The sequence below is a fragment of the Pelophylax lessonae genome (genome assembly GCF_965119305.1).
Source record: "Pelophylax lessonae genome assembly, chromosome: 4".
NCBI classification, from domain to species: domain Eukaryota; kingdom Metazoa; phylum Chordata; class Amphibia; order Anura; family Ranidae; genus Pelophylax; species Pelophylax lessonae.
In genome coordinates, this window is record NC_138771.1 from 612,921,385 (window position 1) to 612,942,703 (window position 21,319).

The 21,319-nt window shown below is 44.0% G+C and overlaps 1 protein-coding gene across 1 annotated transcript in view; it reads left to right on the forward strand.

The window, feature by feature from the left end:
• LOC309553571 (A.superbus venom factor 1-like) overlaps nt 1–21,319 on the forward strand; it is a 476,096-nt gene that overhangs the window by 214,139 nt on the left and 240,638 nt on the right. The window contains exons 16-19 of the mRNA XM_082254843.1: nt 419–493; nt 3,524–3,724; nt 5,498–5,609; nt 6,343–6,428. Coding sequence (XP_082110969.1) covers nt 419–493; nt 3,524–3,724; nt 5,498–5,609; nt 6,343–6,428 — 474 coding nt within the window. The remainder of the gene's footprint in view (nt 1–418; nt 494–3,523; nt 3,725–5,497; nt 5,610–6,342; nt 6,429–21,319) is intronic.

The following is a 21,319-nucleotide window of genomic DNA, read 5'->3' on the forward strand; positions in this document are numbered from 1 at the left end:
GTTCGCCCAATTTTCCTATAGTGTGTACGAGCCTTTAGGGAGATTCCCCCTCACTATTTGTTCTGTTTACCATTATCATTAAAACTAAAATAAAATCCCCAGAAAAGTAATAGAGGGTAAATCTTCCAATGGGGACATTAGTTCTGGTGACAACCTGGAATTCCCTTTTTGTTTTGTCTATGGCACAGGACATGAAGGTAAATCTCCCCCAAAGATGGCGAAAAAAAAAATAAAAACTGAAACCTTACCTTATGCTATGCAAAATTAACAAAAAAAACTTTTGCTAATAGTTCTACTTTAAGATGGATGTACAAGGGAAGGTCTCTCAATGGGAATGGTGGACAGTGACACATCTGAATTTCCATGCTGCTTAAAACGAACAATGTTATGTTTAATATTCGATTCTCTTGTAATTTAGAACCTCTGTGTGAGGCTCCTGTGGCACGGAAACGACGCTCCACAGCCCAGCTGATCGAACTGCAGAACACATATGGTGAGAAAATGATTCAGTAATATCTGTAAAGGTCCAGTAATGTCAAAAAATGTAAATGTCACCTTTAAAGCAAAACTCCAGGCAAAAATCTAAATTTCGGCATCTCAGTGATATCCCCTAAGTACCAGATGTCCTACCTTTCATATAGCAGCTACCATCTTCTTCACAATGCAACAGTTTCTACCTAATATCCCAGGAATGGTAAATTCCCATCTAATGGATAACTGAAGTTCTGCTTCCTTAGTCCCCTGTCTTCCCCCAGCCTCTGATTGGATAGTGAAGGAGCAGTAATATAGGCTAAAGCTCCACTTCCCAAGTCATATGTCCACCTCCAACCTCTGATTGGATAGAGAAGGAGCAGCAAAGGCTGAAGTTCTGCATCCTTAGTTACATCTCTTCCCCCAGCCTGTGATTGGATAGTGAAGGAGCAGTAATATAGGCTAAAGCTCCACTTCCCAAGTCAAATGTCCATCTCCACCCTCTGATTGGATAGAGAAGGAGCAGCAGCAAAGGCTGGTGTTCTGCATCCTTAGTCGCATGTCTTCCCTCAGCCTGTGATTGGATAGTGAAGGAGCAGTAATATAGGTTAAAGCTCCACTTCCCAACTTAAATTTCCACCTCCACCCTCTGATTGGATTGAGAAGGAACAGCAGCAAAGGCTGAAGTTCTTCATCCTTACTTACATCTCTTCCCCCAGCTTGTGATTGGATAGTGAAGTAGCAGTAATATAAGCTAAAGCTCCACTTCACAAGTCAAATGTCCACCTCCACCCTTTGATTGGATAGAGAAGGAGCAGCAGCAAAGGCTGAAGTTCTGCATCCTTAGTCGCATGTCTTCCCTCAGCCTGTGATTGTATAGTGAAGGAGCAGTAATATAAGCTAAAGCTCCACTTCCCAAGTTAAATTTCCACCTCCACCCTCTGATTGGATTGAGAAGGAAGAGCAGCAAAGGCTGAAGTTCTTCATCATTACTTACATCTCTTCCCCCAGCTTGTGATTGGATAGTGAAGGAGCAGTAATATAAGCTAAAGCTCCACTTCCCAAGTTAAATTTCCACATCCAGCTTCTGATTGGATAGAGAAGGAGCAACAGCAAAGACTGAAGTTCTGAATCCTTAGTCACATCTCTTTCCCCAGCATGTGATTGGCTAATGAAGGAGCAGTAATATAAGCTAAAGCTCCACTTCCCAAGTTAAATTTCCACCTCCAGCCTCTGATTGGATTGAGGAGCAGCAGCAAAGGCTGAAGTTATGCATCCTTCTGCATTTATTCCTCCAGCCAATGATTTGATAGTGAAGGAACAGCAGCACAGAATAAAGTTTCACTTTCTTAGTCATATCTCTTCCCCCAGCCTTTGATTGGATAGTGAAGGAGTAGTATTACAGGCCAAAAATCCTGTCTATCAATGTCTTTCTAAGTCACATTTCCTCCCCCAGCCTCTGACTAGATATGGAGGGAACAACAGCACAGGTAGACTTTTGGCTTTCTTAGCCACATCCCTTCTTCCTAGTGAATGAACAGAGAAGGAGCAGCAGCACAGGGTCGTTTTCTTTTTTTTCGTTAAACCCAGCAGGCTGAACAAAAAACTGAAGAGCTCGAGAGGAGATCCTCTACTAACAATCTGATGTTGATACACCAATCTTTCCGCTAAGCTTTTATGTTCTGCCAGAACACTAAGGTGGCTGAGAATGCTGATCGGATGCCGATCGGCAGACCTTTTTCGCTCATGCCCCTTCGACAGGAGCCAGACGTTCGGCTGACTTCTATCGACCGCCTGCTGTACACACAGGCCAAATGTTGCCCAGTTTTTATTGAACTGGCCAATACCACCCAATATGTGGCATGTGTGTACTAGCTTTTAGTCACATTGTTTCCCCAAGCCTGTGATTGGACAGTGAAGGAGCAGCAGCACACTGATGAAGCCATTCCTGCTGTCTAGCTTCCCACATCCATGTTACATTTTTCAAGACAAAGCCAGCTTTGCTTAAAGAAGCTTTAATTTACAATGCTCAACCTGATATTTACACACTTAAGTGCATGAGCAGTGGCTGCTCCCCTTCTGCTGTTCAGAAATTGCTCATTGCTCAAGGAATCTCCAGCAATCTATGGAGGAATCCTGGTTGAAAAAGCCTGCTGTAGCCATTCCCTGCTCTAGCTAAAACTATATGAAAGATTTTGGATAGGGTTACAGCATTAAAGATGTAATAAACAAAAAGATATTATACACTAGTAAAATATAAATCAATTAATAAATGAATACTCTAATAGAAATAAAAAATGAGACAAAATTGATCATAAGGGGCTGGTTCACACCAGATGCAGTCCAGTGTGTTTTTTTTCTGCATCAAAAATACGTGAACAGTAGATTATATGGGTTCCAATGCGGTCAGTTCAAGAGCAGGAAAACACATTACAGCAAAAAAGACCCCCCCATTAAACTTTGGAGAAAAAAAAGAGGGAATAAAACACATTGAAGACGCATCACAAACGAGCATGCAGAATGCATCTTGAATGCATCCAGACTGCATTTTTGTGGGGTGAACAGGCCATTAACCATTATAGTTTAATATTAAAACCAATTACTGGGTGAATTAGTACCCACCTTCAAAATCTTCCACAACCCTTCCCCTACAAATCCCAATGTTTGAAAAACTCTCCAACAAGCATTTTTAATTATTTGAGTCTGACGTTATGGTAAAGGCCACAGCACCTCTTCCAGAAGTACACACTGGGAATTCACCACTGCAGTCAGTACCAGCCAACCTTGTTTCCTCCCATAATATTGACGTCATCATGCTGTCGCTTAGGTCCTCAGGATTTGTGTGCACCCCATCAATGGACAGCGATGTAGGAATAAAAGGAAAATAGAAGACTCAGGACCTAATAAGTTACATGACCTACGATGTATAATTGGGCCATTTAAGTTCTTTTTCAAAGTGAGGGGATTAACTAGAAGGTGGTGAGGGGGTAATGTTTGGGGCTGGAGACAGTTTTAAAAATGGTTCTCACCATACATTTGTTATCTTTTTTAGCCGCCAAGTATGAAGAGCCAGTAAGACAATGCTGCAAAGATGGCATGAGGGAGAACCCCATGGGTCACAGCTGTGAGATCAGAGCCACCTACATTATAGAGGACAAGATGTGCGTGGATGCCTTCCTGGATTGCTGCACCTACATTGAGAAGAAGAAATTAGAAGACAAGTTTCAGAAAGATATGGATGATTTGCGAAGAAGTAAGAAGTAATGTCACACTGTGGCAATGCGAATTATATATGAGAACATGGGAGATAATTGTCAATGAAGGTCTGGCCTAATTCTTGTGCAGTCTGTGTTAATTAGGACCCCAAAATAATAAGGGAAACTAATTAGAGTTGCAGGGGAAGGCAAATTGGATGGCAGAATAAAGATGGTACCCCCATACACAGAAATGTTTCCAATTTTGCAAAAATAACAATATTTTTCACATTTTTTATATGAAATTCCCCCCCAAAAAATGTAAAAATCAAAATTTTTTAACATTTAGGCCAATTTGTTTTATGCTACATATGTTTGGTAAAAAAAGATTGCAAAAAGCGTATTTTGATTGGTTTGCGCAAAAGTTATTGCGTTTACTAACTAAGGGAAAGATTTTTGTCATTTTTGTTGTTTTTTTTTTTTGAGTAATGGAGGCGATCTGCGATTTTTTTTTGCGGGACTGCGACATTGCGGCGGACAGATCGGACCCTTGACTGACATTTTTGACACTTTTGGGGTTACCAGTGACATTACTACAGTAATCAGTGCTATACATATGCACTGTTACTGTAAAAATGACACTGGCAGTGAAGGGGTTAACTTTTTTTGAGAGGGAGGGGTTAAGTGTGTCCCTAGGGGCATGCTTCTAACTGTGATTGGATGTGGCTACTGGTGTAAGAACAGAGATCAATGGTCCTACATAGTAGAACCGTGTGATCTCCATTCTTACACAGGGGAGAATGACAGGCGGCTTTGTTTACATTAGCCGCCTGCCTTTCTCCCGGTGTAACAGACAATCGCGAGTGCCCGGCGGACATCGGGTCCGCCAGGCACACGCGGGGGGGGGGGTCCGTGACCGAGAGGGAGCGCGCCTCCGGCGGCTCGCGCTCGCTCCCTAGACCCTCACAGGCTAGCGACGTAGTCCTACGTCGCTTTGCCTATGAGGGGCTGAACGCCGCATTAAATAGCCATGTGGCGGTCGGCAAGTGGTTAAAGGAAACCTTTAACCACCTCTTTCTGAAAATCAACTGCAGTCCATAGAAACACATAACTGAAAATAATAGACCAGTCGATTTGAAAGATCTAAATATTCACATATATCTGTACAGAAAGTCCTCCAGTCAATTAAAAATCTGTTGTGCTTCACACAACTTAAATGTGCTCTCATGTAAAATCTTGCTGCCAGTGAATCAATCCATCTCCACTATGAAACCACCTCTGTGCCCCTTTTACATGGGAGCTCAACTCCTTTGGAGGACCCCCCTTGTTTTAAGCAAGCTCAATCACTGCTCTGTCTGTTTACCTGTCAGAACTCCCAAGGAAACAAAAAACAAAAGAAAAAAACACAGTTGGTATGATGCTATAATACAGCCCTGTCTCCCTGATGTGTATCAAGGTAGCAAGGTACCTTTGAGAAAGTCCATGGGACCACTGCAGCCATAGGCTCTCGCAGTTCACACAAAACAATCACACCAGTCCTTCCTCTAGTGGAATCTAATGTTCCCACAACAGACGTATAGAAATACAAAAAAAAACGCTCAAGGTCCAATTTAAGTAGAAGCCAGAGAACCAAGGAGAATGTTGTTAGAAGAATCTAGCATTCCAAGTGAAAAACTCATGGAAATTGGAAACAGGAAAACATAGACATTCTACAATATGCACCAATAGAGATCAGAAAAGGAAGATGATCTAATCAGATACAAAGCAAGTGGATGGGTTAACCCCTAGAACTGTTGCATGTTCATCCTGAACTTTTATATTCTCTTCTGCAGGTGATGATGATGATGACTACATCCCAGGCAGTGATATTATATCCAGAAGTGATTTTCCTGAATCCTGGTTATGGAAGATAGAGGCAATGAATGAAAGACCGGATAAGGATGGGTAATGCCTAGATTTTCTTCTTTCCTATCTAAATAGATCTGCTAAACATTACCAGGGATAAACAATTGGCAGAGTGATATGAATTAAGGGACAAGTTCTATCACTTTTTTTTTTTTTTTCATTTTGGATAGGTAGGGACCTCATTTCTTACGTTTTCACCAGGTTAGAAAGTGAGGGCAAATCTACTCAGTTGGAAACCAACAGAAATTAAAATCCTGCTTCTTGTGTTGTTTGTGGTGGAACTACGTCAAGATTATTTGTAGTTTTTCCAGATTTGGTAGTGAATTGGTGCGCTCATTTAGGTTTTTGTTTCAATTTGCTCTTATAGAAGGATAATATGAACTTGGTTTGGTGCAATTGGCATGCTTCTCTAAAATCTGCTAATCCTGCCCCACTAGACAACCTCTATGAAAACATAGCTTTCGTTTACCCTCTTAATGGGAAAGGAAACATTTGTTTGTAACTTTATGTGTAATCTGATTTTTTTTTTTTATCTTTAATCATCTAAACTACCAACAGTCAGTAAATATTTTCTCTCTCCACCTATATTTTGAGGAATAGGAAGCCAAAATATAATAAAGCAGTTCAAATAAATTAAATATTATGAAACTGGGTTCAAATTATTATTATTATTATTACTGTCATTATAGCACTTTTCCTTTGTCAGAAATTCATAATGCAGATGTGAGAGTGCAGAAATTAACTTGCTTTTTCCTTGAATTTCCTCCTTCAGAATTTCAACCAAGGTGCTCAATGTGTTCTTGAGAGATTCCATCACCACCTGGGAGGTCCTTGCTGTTAGTCTTTCTGAAAATAAAGGTAATATAACCAGCCACATTTTAAAAATGTAATCCTGTAAATAAAATGTTATGGTATTGAGTGCTTAAAATCCAAAATTTGTGTTTATTTATATTTCTGCATACAGTAAATTTAAACCCCAAATGGCTTTTTAGGTGTTCCACTGCATATGGGTTCTGTAAAATGTAAATTTCAGCTGTAAAGCTTTGGACTACCCTCTCCATCCTCCCATGTTTCACTATTGGTCAGTGAGGCACCAGTCACATTTAGCGACCAGTAGTGAGGAACAGGAGTCCTTCACAGTATTTGCATAACTGAGCACTATAGGCTTCAGGTGTTCTAGAAGATGCCTGAAAAAACTTTTTCTTAGTTTTGGAGGATGGGGTTCTATTAGATCTGGGACTGTTAAATAGATTAACCCTCCCCTTCCATTCTGCTGACATTGTCACAGGGATGGATAAAATCATTCTCAGATTTTTATTTATATCTGTGTCCCTGTTGCAGATTTTTCCTTATTTTCTATCTGGTTATAAAGCATACCTTCCAACTTTTTGAGATGGGAATGAGGGACACCTATTGGCAAAAGTATGTATGCATAGGACACACCCCTTGCCACACCCCCTTAACCTCCCTGGCGGTATTATTCTTTGCGATTTTAGGTGCTGAAAGCGGGACAATTATTTTGCATGTAATTCTTAAGGACGAGCAGCCCAAACCAACTATTTACATATGATTTTTTTTTACTGTGCGTTCTTCTTTATAACATCTCGGGTATGATAAAGTTTGAAATACAAAATGAAAATTTTTAATATAATAAATGACTATAAATAAGTTAAAGTATATATATATATATATATACACACACACACATATATATATATATATATATATATATATATATATAAAGTACAGTAAAACTGCAGGAAAGGGCACTGGGGGGGGGGGGGGCAAACTAATATCAATTTATTTTATTTTGTAATGAAATCAGTGTGTTTGTGTTTTTTACTTTTCAAATTTGCAGCCGGTTCCACCCCCCTGCGAGCATCATGTTGCAGGAGACGGAAGCCGGGCTCACAAGCATGGGGTGGAAGATCCGGCAGCTGTATGCCAAAGGGACACATCGCTGGATCCCAGTGACAAGGTAAGTAACCCTCTACAAGGATCCAGCGATGCTCCCTGGTGGTACCCCGAGTGTTGCTCGGGGTTACCGCTTATGGCAGTGAAATCCCACCCCGAGCCACACTCGGGAATACCGCTAGGGAGGAGAATTATACAAAAAAAATTAGTTAAGCCCACATTTATATATTGTTGATATTTGCCTGCTGTACCATGAATTTGTGTCAAAAAGTATCCTGTTCTCTTTTTATTGCTTCCTTTGTGTGAAATACTTGGTGTTCCTGCCAGTTCCTCTGCTTTCCTTTTAAAAACTGACCACCCTATGCATGAGAGCACATCATGGTCGGTTTTTTAGCTATGCTGAAAACTGAGCCTGCTCTCCTCTAATGATCAAACTTGGCCTGACAAGCCCTCCCTGCCTGGCCATTCACTGGGAAGACCAGTATGATGCTGTTTCTCCTCAAAGACCTCTCTGAGCTCCCTGTGCAGCTGAGAACAGAGGTCATGTGATCACTTATAATAAAGGGGAAAAAGGGTATTTATGCTTTTTTTTTTATATATGCAGAAATGTTTTGCCTTTCATTTCTATTTTAAGCGTAATGGGTTGTTTTACAAAGCAAGTTAATATATACTCTAACAAGCAGTAAACCAGCTTTATAAAATCCCTCACTCACCTCTCCAGCTGCTTGTACTGTGAAGTAATTCATTCTCAAAGATTGCAACAAAGACTCTGAAGGGAGGCTTCAGTCAGTTTCTAACAGCTTACAGCACTTGCTGTGTGTTATGTTACAGGTCTGGCGGGATGTCAAGTTCCTGCTGCAATAGAACATAGGGGGAGAGTAGCTGGGAATTTGGTGCTTCTGCTGTGGCATTTAAAAAACAATTTAGCTACAAAGTTTAGGGACGGCTTATTTTAAAACTCTTTGACTTTTTGTACAGAATACAGTTTTGGAAACTGTAATGTGAACTGAGAAAATATGGGAAAGCCACAGCTTTTCAATGTTCTAGTTGCCTGTATATCATGCTGACTCGTTGGCTTTAGTACTTTGAGGTTCTGATCTGAACAAAGATCTGATGTCCCTGTGACTTTCTCATCTGCATGCTTGTTCCAGGTCAGTGACTCAAAAAGTACAATGGGGTCCTCCATATTTTTCTTTACATATTTCCTTAAACAAAGTAATCATTCATATAAAATATCTTGATTCAACTGTCTAAATAACACAAATGATAATACAGAACTTTGTAGGTGCCAATTCTGCAGGTGGAACATTTATTGTTTAAGTTTAACCACTTTAGCCCCGGAAGGATTTGACCCCTTTCTGACTAGGCCCTATTTTGCGATTCGGCACTGCGTTACCTTAAGGGACAATGGTGCAACGCTGTACACAAATGAAATTGACGTCCTTTTTTTCCCTCAAATAGAGCTTTCTTTTGGTGGTATTTGATCACCTCTGTGATTTTAATTTTTTGCACTATAAACAAAAAAAGAGCAACAATTTAAAAAAACAAAACAAAAAAAAAACAATATTTTTCAAATTCTGCTATATGACATTCCCAAAATAAAATTACAAAATCAAATTTTTTTAACATTTTAGGCCAATTTGTTTTCTGCTACATATTTTTGGTAATTTACTAGTAATGGCGGCGATCAGCGTTTTTTTGTGGGACTGCGACATTGCGGCGGACAGATCGGCCCCCTAACTGACATTTTTGACACTTTTGGGGGTACCAGTGACATTACTACAGTAATCAGTGCGAAAAATATACACTGTTACTGTATTAATGACACTGGCAGGGAAGGGGTTAATACTGTGGGTGATCAAGGGGTTAAATGTATGCCTAATGCTTACTGAAGTGTGTGTGTGTGTGGGGGGGGGGGGGGGGTTCTGTGACAGGCACAGAGATCACAGTTTCAGCTATGCTGAATCTGCTGATATCTTCCTGTCTGTCACTGAGAAGACCCGCCTGCTTTGTTTACATAAGCAGGCAGGTCTTCTCACCATTTCCCAGATGATCACAGAAGGGCAGCCGCAATCGGAGCCACTCTTCCTCTGGCCCTACTTCTGCTGTGTCTAAACAAATGCACTCCAGTCACATAGTACTATGCAGGGGAGCCGCACTGCCACAGTAATATTACTGTGGGCAATCTGCAAGCAGTTAAAGGAGCACTGAAAGTAACTGTTTTCCACTAATGACATGTGGTAAAGTATACGTAATCCCAAAAATAAAAATGTAATATATTGCAGGTTATGACTAAGATTTACTTAAGCCAAATTGACTTTGCAAGTGCATTTGCTCCAGAATTTAGTATATAAGATAAAGCTTCAAAGAGTACCCAATCACATCAAAAAAAGAATTAGAGACATAATCTCAAATTGTTGATGCCACATGCCAAAAACATATACTGGAAGGTTGAAGGGAGAAGAAAGACGGAATCTTCGTCCCCTTAATAATGATAGGACTTTATAGGCATCTGTTTAGACTGATCTCAAAAGGAATGTACACTAATATCAGGGCTCGACAAATTTGCTATGAATCTAGGAGCCAGCTAAAAAATTTAGGAGCCAGTTTTTTTTTTGGTAGCGTGGGTTGTCAGGGCAAGTAATTTGCGCCCCCTAACTCACTTACAGCAGAGTGGTCAGTCAATAACTCCAATGTAACGCATTACGTCAAGGTTATGGGCTGGCCAGAAAGAATGACATTAAAAACCTGTTATAGGGGAAACTCCTTTTTATGCTAATGCATCATGACTGCGGCATGTAAAATACCCTCATCTGCTGCCTATTGTAGCTTAAAGTGGAGTTCCACCCTATTTTTATACTTACCTCCATCTTCTCGCTCCGGGTCACCTGAAAAAGAAATGGATAATCGCATATTTTTTTTTTTTTTACTTACCTCGTAGCGAAGAAAAAATACTTACCTTACTTCCTTCTTCCTCCTTCCTCGGCCCGTCGTCACTTCCTGGCTCTGCAATGATTCCTGGGAGCTGAACGTCATAGCTCCCAGGAATCATTGCGCCTGCACCGGCCCCGACGTCAGTTCCGGGTCGCGCGCGTCATCCCCTTCTAAACAGCTTCTGGGCATGCCCAGAAGCTGTAGAGGGATGACGCGCGCGACCCGGAAGTGACGTCGGGGCCGGCGCAGAGCATCGTGGGACCAAAGAAGGCGGAAGAGGACGCAGAAGAGGATCTCGCTGGCTTCAAGCTGCCCACATCTGAGATGGCAGCGCTGGACAAGACGTTTGCAAGGTAAGTATTTGTCCTAACAGGTAAGTGCAACCCGGGACAGATCAGAGGCTAGCCATTGTGGAATGCACTAGCCCTGACTGTCCCGGGGGTATTATAAAAAAAAAAAAAAAAATCCAGGGTGGAACTCCACTTTAAGGGTGGCTGTTGGTGGGTGGCAAAAACATGTCTTTACAGCACCCAACTGCACATCTAAATAAAGCCTTTGTGACATTTTAAATAAAACAAACACAGAAAAGGATGAAAGAAGTATTCCAGCGCTGCTGATCTTCTGTTGCCTCTTTGCAGCTACTTCCTGCCTGTGTGTCCCCCTGTGGTGATTGTTGATAATACACAGGGCTTTATCAGAGGACATAAAAAGATCATTTTAAAGCATGCCAGCCTCATCTCCCCTCCTCCACCTCACAGCACACCTTAAACAACTTTGCACTATTAGAACAGCGGCTCAGTGTGTCACAGCATGGAAACATGAACACACACACAGGCAGCCCCCGTGCTCTATCCTCCACCAGAACTCTCCCCCCCTCCCTCATAGTAGTTACTGTGACAGTCTGCCTGCTAGGTCAGGTAAAGGGCACACAGGCTGCCGGGTCCCCCTCCTCCTCCTCACTCTTCTCCAAGGTCTGAACTCCCGCTGTGGTCCCTGGGGGGAGGAAGACCAGCCTGATAAGGACGCTACGGGCAGCAGAAGAGAGCTCAGAGAGCAGCCATTCCGGACCGTGCTCTGGCAGAGGAGAGGAGGCCCGCCCCCTCCCCTCTCATGTTACACACAGCCGGACTTCAGATTACTGCACGGCTCCAGGGAAAACACGGAGACCAGGGAGGGGGGAGAGCGAAGCATCGGCTGCCTGACACTCTGAGCTGCGTGTCCGGGCAGTCAGTCAGGAGTTGCAGAGAGTGGGCTGGCCGCAAATCAGGAGCCAGGACGCGGTTTCTGGTCGCCATGGCGACCTGGCGACCGGGGTTTGTCGAACCCTGCACTAATATATATATATATATATATATATATATATAAGCTTATTTACTACAAAAAGTTCATAAGTTTCATGATAAACAAAACCATTATACAAGAACAGAAAACAGTCTTATGACAATATGCTCCTACATCAAGGGAACCCCTGTGCATAACAAAATGTGACATTTAGTTTGTAGAATTCAGACCATAGAAAAGGTCAGACTTGGCAGTTAGTATGTTATGCAGGGTTCACTTGTGGTGGAAACATGACCAGAGAATCGCTACGCGTTTCGCTCCATAGCTTCTTCAGGCAATTCTGTGGAGCTAGGAAATACAACATAAAATATACAATCTACAAATCTATAAATATATTTAATACGGATAAACAATAAATGTAATCATTTTAGTGATACAAAATGTATTTAAAACATCATCAAAAATAGAAACCCAATTTTGTTTTAAACATTCTCAGGTGTACAATAGACCTGAGACAAAACAGAACTACATGAAAATTTTTTTATTTTTTGAAAAAACCAAAGGTTAACCACTTCCATACAGAGCAGTTACAACCCCCTTCCTGCGCAGACCAATTTTCAGCTTTCAGTGCTAGAGATGGCCTTGCGGTTTGTGGCGAACTTTGCTCGTTCGCAGTCTGCTGATATTGCGAACATATGGCGCTGTTCGGGGCGGCCATATTAGTTTACATTGAGGAGAACTTTGACCCATGAGACAGCCATCAGGTGGAACAGGACAGCCAATTGATACATTTCAGCACATGGACATACCCCCTACCTTATAAATAGACCTGGCCTGGCTGCCATTTTACATTCTGCTTTTTGTCAGTGTAGGGAGAGGTTTGCTGTGTGCAGCAGGGACAGATTGTCAGCGGCACAGATGGCTCTGTTATAGGTCCACAAAAGTCCTTTTAAGGACTGGTATTTGGTATAGGTGTACTACATCTATATTGTCTCTTTTGTCAGTGTAGGGAAAGGTTTGCTGTGTGCAGCAGGGACAGATTGTCAGTGACACAGATCGCTCTGTTATAGAACCACAAAAGTCCTTTCAAGGCCTGGTATTTGGTATAGGTGTACTATTCTTTGGTGTGCAGTGCACTATATTGGGGTGTAATACACTTATAATAAACTTTCTAATATAGAAAGCATATTATAGTGGATTTGTATTATGCACTGTGCAGCATTGTGACTGGTGTGGTGAGCGTTTCTGCAGCGATACTACAACTACAAAGAGTGACAAAAGCACTTTTAAAAAAGTATTATAACTGGTGTGATAGACCAGTGGCCCTCCTAAACGACAGATTGAAGAGGGGTGTTATCTAACAATATATTTTTAGAACAGTGTATTTGGGTACTGCAAAAATGTTGCCTCTTCTGCTGCGTTAACTGTGCTACACACAGTGACAACAGTTACTGGCCAATTTTTTGTAGAACTTGTGTGATAGGGGTGTTATCTAACAGTATACTTTTATAAGTGTATTTGTGTCCAGCAAAAATATTGTCTCTTTTGCTGCGTTAACTCTGCTACACACAGTGCCAAACTTACTGGCCAATTTTTTGTATAACTGGTGTTATAAACCAGTGGCCCCCAATAACACAGATTGAAGCAGGGTGTTATCTAACAGTATACTTTTATAAGTGTATTTGTGTCCTGCAAAAATTTTGCCTCTTTTGCTGCGTTAACTCTGCTACACACAGTGACAACAGTTACTGGCCAATTTTTTGTAGAACTGGTGTGATAGACCAGTGGCTCCCCAATACCACAGATTGAATCGGGGTGTTATATACCTTCTTCCACATATACTGCGCTTCTCTAGAGACTTTTGTCACAGGGTAATTTAAAAAATGACAGGCAGAGGAAGAGGCAGGCGCTTACGCAGGGGTGGTAGGGGTAGGGCAGGAGCAGTAGGCCGGAGCCAAAGTGTGAAGTTTCAGAAGGTGCGTTCGATTACGTCAAAGGACGCACCAGACTTGGTTGAGTGACTCACTCAGCCTTCGTTTTCTGCACCCTCCTCATCCTCTCTATCTGCACCCTCTTCACTCTCTGCTGTGTGCACCCCCAAAGACACCAACACCACCACCACCATAAACCCTCCGTTTGAGTCACTGGAATTATTTTCCGATCCATCACAAGACATTTGTGATGCACAGCCATTCTTGGCATCGGATCAGGAAGAGGAGGTAGCAACAGTCGCCACTCAGCAGTCTGACGACAGTACCCAGATCAGCCCAAGGAGGTTGGTCCTCGCTGTAGCTGCCTACTCAGAGATCTCAAATGTTAGTGGTGGGGAAGGTGACATTGATGATGACTAGAGTTGAGCGGACACCTGGTTGTCCGTGTTTGGCGGGTTCGGCCGAACTTGGAAAAAAAGTTTGGGTCCGTGTCCCGGACTTTTTACGAACTTTACCCGGACACCGAACCCCATTGAAGTCAATGGGGACCCGAACTTTCAGGCACTTAAATGGCTCTAAAACACCAATGGAAAGGGCTAGAGTGATGCAAATTGCAGCAAAATGTAGTTACGAGCATGGCAAGTGCTCTGCAAACAAATGTGGATAGGGAAATAACTTAAAAAAACAACAAAAAATAAAACAATTTTCTTCATCTGTGAAGGACGAGGCCCATATGGAGTAGGAGGGAGGTTGAGGTGGTGGTGGATGTGGTGGTGTAGGTGGAAGCGGCAGTGGAGGAGGACGAGGTAGCCAACACTGCTTTTTTTCAGTCATTTTAAATGAGGGTACACCCTAAAAGAGTGAGAAAGACCAAAAATAGTACAATGGCTGGGTAAGGTCGGTATCCATCTCTATTCTGCACAAGGTACGGAAAAGTCCTGTGGGATCTATGCCTGGTTCATTTTAATGAACGTGAGCTTGTCCACGTTGTCTCTGGACAGGCGGCTGCGCTTGTCTGTGATAACGCCCCCAGCCGTGCTAAATACACGTTCAGATAATACACTGGCTGCAGGGCATGCCAGAACCTCCAAGGCGTAAAGGGCAAGCTCAGGCCATGTGCCCAACTTGGAGACCAAGAAGTTGAAGGGGGCAGACCCGTCATTCAGTACATGTAGGCATGTGCACACATACTGCTCCACCATGTTGGTGAAATGCTGCCTCCTGCTAAGACTTTCCATATGAGCTGCTGGTGCTGCTGTTTGTTGTGGCATGCTGACAAAGCTTTTCCACATTTCGGCCATGCTAACCCTGGCTTCTGAGGTGCTGGCGGTGCCCTGGTTGCGTTGGCGACCTCTTCCTCCTCCTCCTCTGCCTTGGCCTTGTGCTTCCACTGTGGCCCTGCTGTCAGGTGGGAATGACAGCAGTATCGCGTCTACCAGCGTGCGCTTGTACTCGTGCATCTTGCGATCGCGCTCCAGTGAGTGAATTAAGGACGGTACGTTGTCCTTGTAACGGGGATCCAGCAGCGTGGCCACCCAGTAATCAGCACAAGTTAGAATGTGGGCAACTCGGCGGTCGTTGTGGAGACACTGCAGCATGTAATCGCTCATGTGTGCCAGGCTGCCCAGAGGCAACAAAAGGCTGTCCTCTGTGGGAGGTGTATCGTCTGTGTCCTCTGTATCCCCCCAGCCACGCACCAGTGATGGCCATGAGCTGGCCTGGGTGCCACCCTGCTGTGAACATGGTTCCATCTCCTCCTCCTCATCCTCCTCATCCTCCAGAACTGTGCCCCTGCTGGACAATTGTGTCCCTGGCGTTTGTGGGTGCAGAAACCCACCCTCTGAGCCACTTGCGAATGACTGCCCTGAAAGCCTTTGAAATGTTACCTCTTCATCCTCCTCCTCATCCTGTGCCACATCCTCTTCCATCATCGCCCGAATCGTTTTTTGAAGGAGGCATAGAAGTGGGATAGTTAAGCTGACAACGGCGTCATCGGCACTGGCCATGTTGGTGGAGTACTCAAAACAGCACAACAAAGCACACAGGTCTCGCATGGAGGCCAAGTTATTGGTGGTGAAGTGGTGCTGTTCCGCAGAGCGACTCACGCGTGCATGCTACAGCTGAAACGCCACTATGGCCTGCTGCTGCTCGCACAGTCTTTCCAGCATGTGCAAGGTGGAGTTCCACCTTGTGGGCATGTCACATATGAGGCGGTGAGCGGGAAGGCCGAAGTTACGCTGCAGCGCTGACAGGCGAGCAGCAGCAGGGTGAGAACGCCGAAAGTGTGCACAGACGGCACGCACTTTCTGCAACAGCTCTGACATATCGGGGTAATTTTTAAGGAACCTCTGCACCACCAAATTCAGCACATGCGCCAAGCAAGGGATGTGCGTCAAACCGGCTAGGCCCAGAGCTGCTATGAGATTTTGCCCGTTATCGCACACCACCAGGCTGGGCTTGAGGCTCACTGGCAGCAAGCACTCATTTGTCTGCTGTTCCATGCTCCTCCACAACTCCTGCGCGGTGTGTGGTTTTTCCCCCAAACAGGCAAGTTTTAAAACTGCCTGCTGTCGTTTACCCCTGGCTGTGCTGAAGATGGTGGTGAAAGTGTTACGCTGACCAGATAAGGAGGCGGTAGAGGATGAGGAAGCGGAGTAGGAGGAGTAAGGAACAGGAGGCAAACTGAAGCGCCCTGCAATCCTCGGTGGTGGAAGGACATGCGCCAAATTGCTATCCGCCTCAGGCCCATCCACCACTGCATTTCCCCAGTGTGCCGTTAGGGAGATATAACGCCCCTGACCGTGCTTACTGGTCCACGTATCGGTAGTTAGGTGGACCTTGGCACAGATGGTGTTGCGCAGTGCACACCTGATTTTTTCCCCCACTTGGTTGTGCAGGGAAGGGATGGCTTGCCTGGAAAAGTAGTGGCAGCTGGGCACGACGTACTGTGGGACAGCCACCGACATAAGGCTTTTAAAACTGTGCGTCTCCACCAGATGGAATGACAGCATTTCAGAGGCCAAGAATTTTGAAATGCTGGCATTCAGGGCCAGGGATCGCGGGTGGGTACGGGGGTACTTTCTCTTCCTCTCAAGTGTTTGGGAGATGGAAAGCAGAATGCTTCCACAGGACATTGTGGAGATGGTTGGTGACCCAGTTGGTGGTGTTGCTGACAGATCGTCTGTTTGCGGGATGGCAGGTGCCGGTATCACTACAGAGGTGGATGAAGAGGCCGAGGCTGCAGCAGAAGAGGAAGCAGGAGGAGCCAGAGACCTTTCTTGGTTTTGAAGGTGTCTACTCCACTGCAGCTCGTGCTTTGCACTTAGATGCCTGATCATGCAGGTTGTGCTCAAGTTGAGAAGGTTTATGCCTCACATCAGGCTCTGATTGCACAGGGTGCAAACCACTCGTGTCCTGTCATCAGCACATTTTCTGAAGAACTTCCACACTAGAGAACTCCTTTGAGCTGGCTTTGGTGCACTCGGTCCCTTGCTGCGTTGGGCAGTAGCAGGCGTAGTGTCTAGGGCACAGCCGCTCCGCTTCTGCACCCTCCTCCCTCTTCTGCTGTGCTGGTGGCTCTGTGCGACCACCGCCTCTTCCTCCAAACTACTCAGGTCACCTGCATGACCTTCATTCCATGTGGGGTCGAGGACCTCATCGTCCTCCACATCATCTTCCACCCAGTCTTCACCCCTGCCCTCCTTGTCGGTCTCCACAATTCTGAGTGCCGCAGCAGTTGGCAAATGCGTTTTGTCATCATCGGAGACGTGCTGCGATGGTCCTTCCATGTACTCATCTTGAGAAATAAGTGGTTGGGCATCGCTGCACTCAATCTCTTTCACTTCTGGGGCAGGGCTAGGTGGATGGCCCTGGGAAACCCTGCTGACAGAGTCATCAAAAAGAAGAAGAGACTGCTGCCTGATTTGCAAGGGGGTGAGGTGAAAGATGATTGGACATCGGCTGCAGGTGCCAACTCTGACCTTTCTGCAGTAGACTGGGTGGGAGACAATGTGAAGGAACTGGAGGCACTGTCAGCAACCCAATCTACTATCGCCTGTACTTCTTCTGGCCTCATCACTTCTGGAGGCGCATGATGCCCTACCAAATACTGCTGCAGGTTCTGTCGCCTACTCACACTTGAGGAAGGTGTTTCACTTGTGCGTGTAGCTGGCACAGATCGACCACGTCCTCTCCTTGCAACAGGAGCTCTACCAGCAGCACCACGACCTAGGCCACGGCCCCTATTTGACAGTCTCCTCATATTTCTGTAATTTATGATCTTGCCCTAGAAAGGTGTTTATTGAATAGCGGAACAAAACAACAACAGTATCGCAAGGGTGTATCTCACAGTCAAATATGCAAACTATGCCGCAATTTAATTTTTTTTACCCCAAAAGGGTGTTTAATAAATAGCGGAATAGAAAAACAGTATAGAAATACAACGGTGTATCTCACAGTCAAATATGCAAAGTATGCCGCAAATTTATTTTTTTTCACCCCAAAAGGGTGTATATTGAATAGCGGAATAGAAAAAAGGATATAAAACGGTATATCTCACACGTACAAACAGACTAGGCCCCGATTACAATTTTTTGTACTCTAAAGGGAGGATGAGGAACAGGAGGCAAACTGAAGCGCCCTGCAATCCTTGGCGGTGGAAGGAGATGCGCCAAACAAATTTAAAAGGTGTATCTCACACGTACCGATGCAGACTATGCCGTAATTTAATTTTTTACACTCCAAAAGGGTGTATATTGAATAGCGGAATAGGAAAAATGTTATAAAACGGTGTATCTCACACGTACAAACACAGACTAGGCCCCGATTACAATTTTTTGTACCCTAAAGGCAGGATGAGGAGTTTGAGGAGTTTGGAACAGGAGGCAAACTGAAGCACCCTGCAATCCTCGGCGGGGGAAGATGCGCCCCAAAAATTGTAAAGGTGGTAGGAGGTGTTCGGAACAGGCAGGAGGTAAACTGAAACACCCTGCAATCCTCGGCGGTGTAAGATGCACCCCAAAAATTGGAAAGGTGTATCTCACACATACCGATACAGACTATGCCGCAATTGAAATCTTTTTACCCCAAAGGGTGTAGATTGAATAGCGGAATAGAAAAAAATGTATAAAACCGTGTATCTTACACGTACAAACACAGACTAGGCCCCGATTACAATTTTTTGTACCCTAAAGGCAGGATGAGGATGAGGAGTAGGAGGAGTTCGGATAGCGGAATAGAAAATATGATATCAAAAGGTGTATCTATCTCACACGTACAGACCCAGACTATTCCCTGATTACTATTTTTTGTACCCTAAAGGCAGGATGAGGAGTAGGAGGAGTTCGGAACAGGCAGGAGGCAAACTGAAACACCCTGCAATCCTCGGCGGTGTAAGATGCACCCCAAAAATTGGAAAGGTGTATCTCACACATACTGATACAGACTATGCCGCAATTTAATTATTTTTACCCCAAGGGTGTAGATTGAATAGCGGAATAGAAAATATGATATCAAAAGGTGTATCTATCTCACACGTACAGACCCAGACTAGGCCCGATTACTATTTTTTGTACCCCAAAGGCAGGATGAGGAGCAGGAGGAGTTCGGAACAGGCAGGAGGCAAACTGAAACACCCTGCAATCCTCGGCGGTGTAAGATGCACCCCAAAAATTGGAAAGGTGTATCTCACAAATACCGATACAGACTATGCAACAATTTAATTATTTTTATCCCAAGGGTGTAGATTGAATAGCAGAATAGAAAATATGATATCAAAAGGTTTATCTATCTCACACGTAAAGACCCAGACTAGGCCCTGATTACTATTTTTTGTACCCCAAAGGCAGGATGAGGAGTAGGAGGAGTTCGGAACAGGCAGGAGGCAAACTGAAACACCCTGCAATCCTCGGCGGTGTAAGATGCGCCCCAAAAATTGGAAAGGTATATCTCACACGTACCGATACAGACTATGCCGCAATTTCATTATTTTTACCCAAGGGTGTAGATTGAATGGCCGAATAGAAAATATGATATCAAAAGGTGTATGTATCTCACACCTACAGACCCAGACTAGGCCCCAATTACTATTTTTTGTACCCCAATGGCAGGATGAAGAGTAGGAGGAGTTCGGAACAGGCAGGAGGCAAACTGAAACACCCTGCAATCCTCTGCGGTGTAAGATGCGCCCCAAAAATTGGAAAGGTGTATCTCACACGTACCGATACAGACTATGCCGCAATTTAATTCCTTTTACCCAAGGGTGTAGATTGAATAGCGGAATAGAAAATATGATATCAAAAGGTGTATCTATCTCACACGTACAGACCCAGACTATGCCCCGATTACTATTTTTTGTACCCCAAAGGCAGGATGAGGAGTTCGGAACAGGCAGGAGGCAAACTGAAACACCCTGCAATCCTCGGCGGTGTAAGATGCGCCCCAAAAATTGGAAAGGTGTATCTCATACGTACCGATACAGACTATGCCGCAATTTAATTCTTTTTACCCCAAGGGTGTAGATTGAATAGCGGAATAGAAAATATGATATCAAAAGGTGTATCTATCTCACACGTACAGACCCAGACTAGGCCCCGATTACTATTTTTTGTACCCTAAAGGCAGGATGAGGAGTAGGAGGAGTTCGGAACAGGCAGGAGGCAAACTGAAGCACCCTGCAATCCTCGGCGGTGTAAGATGCGCCCCAAAAATTGGAAAGGTGTATCTCACACGTACCGATACAGACTATGCCACAATTTTATTCTTTTTACCCCAAGGGTGTAGATTGAATAGCGGAATAGAAAATATGATATCAAAAGGTGTATCTATCTCACACGTACAGACCCAGACTAGGCCCCGATTACTATTTTTTGTACCCCAAAGGCAGGATGAGGAGTAGGAGGAATTCAGAACAGGCAGGAGGCAAACTGAAACACCCTGCAATCCTCGGTGGTGTAAGATGCACCCCAAAAATTGGAAAGGTGTATCTCACACGTATCGATACAGACTATGCCGCAATTTAATTATTTTTACCCCAAGGGTGTAGATTGAATAGCGGAATAGAAAATATGATATAAAATTGGTGATTTTTTTAATAGCACATGTGAACACAGCAGTGTCTTATGTCAGTCAGCTCTGCAGCAGGCTATGAAGGGGAAAAAAAAAAGAAAATTCCCCTTTAAGTTTGTAATTTTTAAATAGATTAGTACAGACTATGCCACAATTTAATTTTTTTTTAACCCAAAAGGGTGTATATTGAATAGTGGAATAGAAAAAAATGTATAACATTGAAAATCACTCAATAGCACATGTGAACACAGCAGTGTCTTATCACAGTCAGCAGTGGAGCAAAAAGGCTATGAAGGGGGGAAAAAAAAACCCTTTTAACTTGTAGTAAAATAGATCTAAGATGAACGCTGCACACAACTGGCTGATAAAAATCGATTTTTTTCTCCCTCCTCCTCCTCAGTGGGCTCAAGTGAGGGCAAAAAGATTGTTCACTGCACCACCCCCCACACAGCAAAATTGATGTATACTGTCCATGCCTAATCTCTCCAGCCTGGCCCTAATATGCTCGATAAGATCCTTCACTGCACCACCCCCCACACAGCAAAATCGATGTAGAAGACTGACCCTGCCTAATCTCCAGCCTCGCCCTAAAATGCTCTAATAACTCTCCCTGCCTGCACTCCG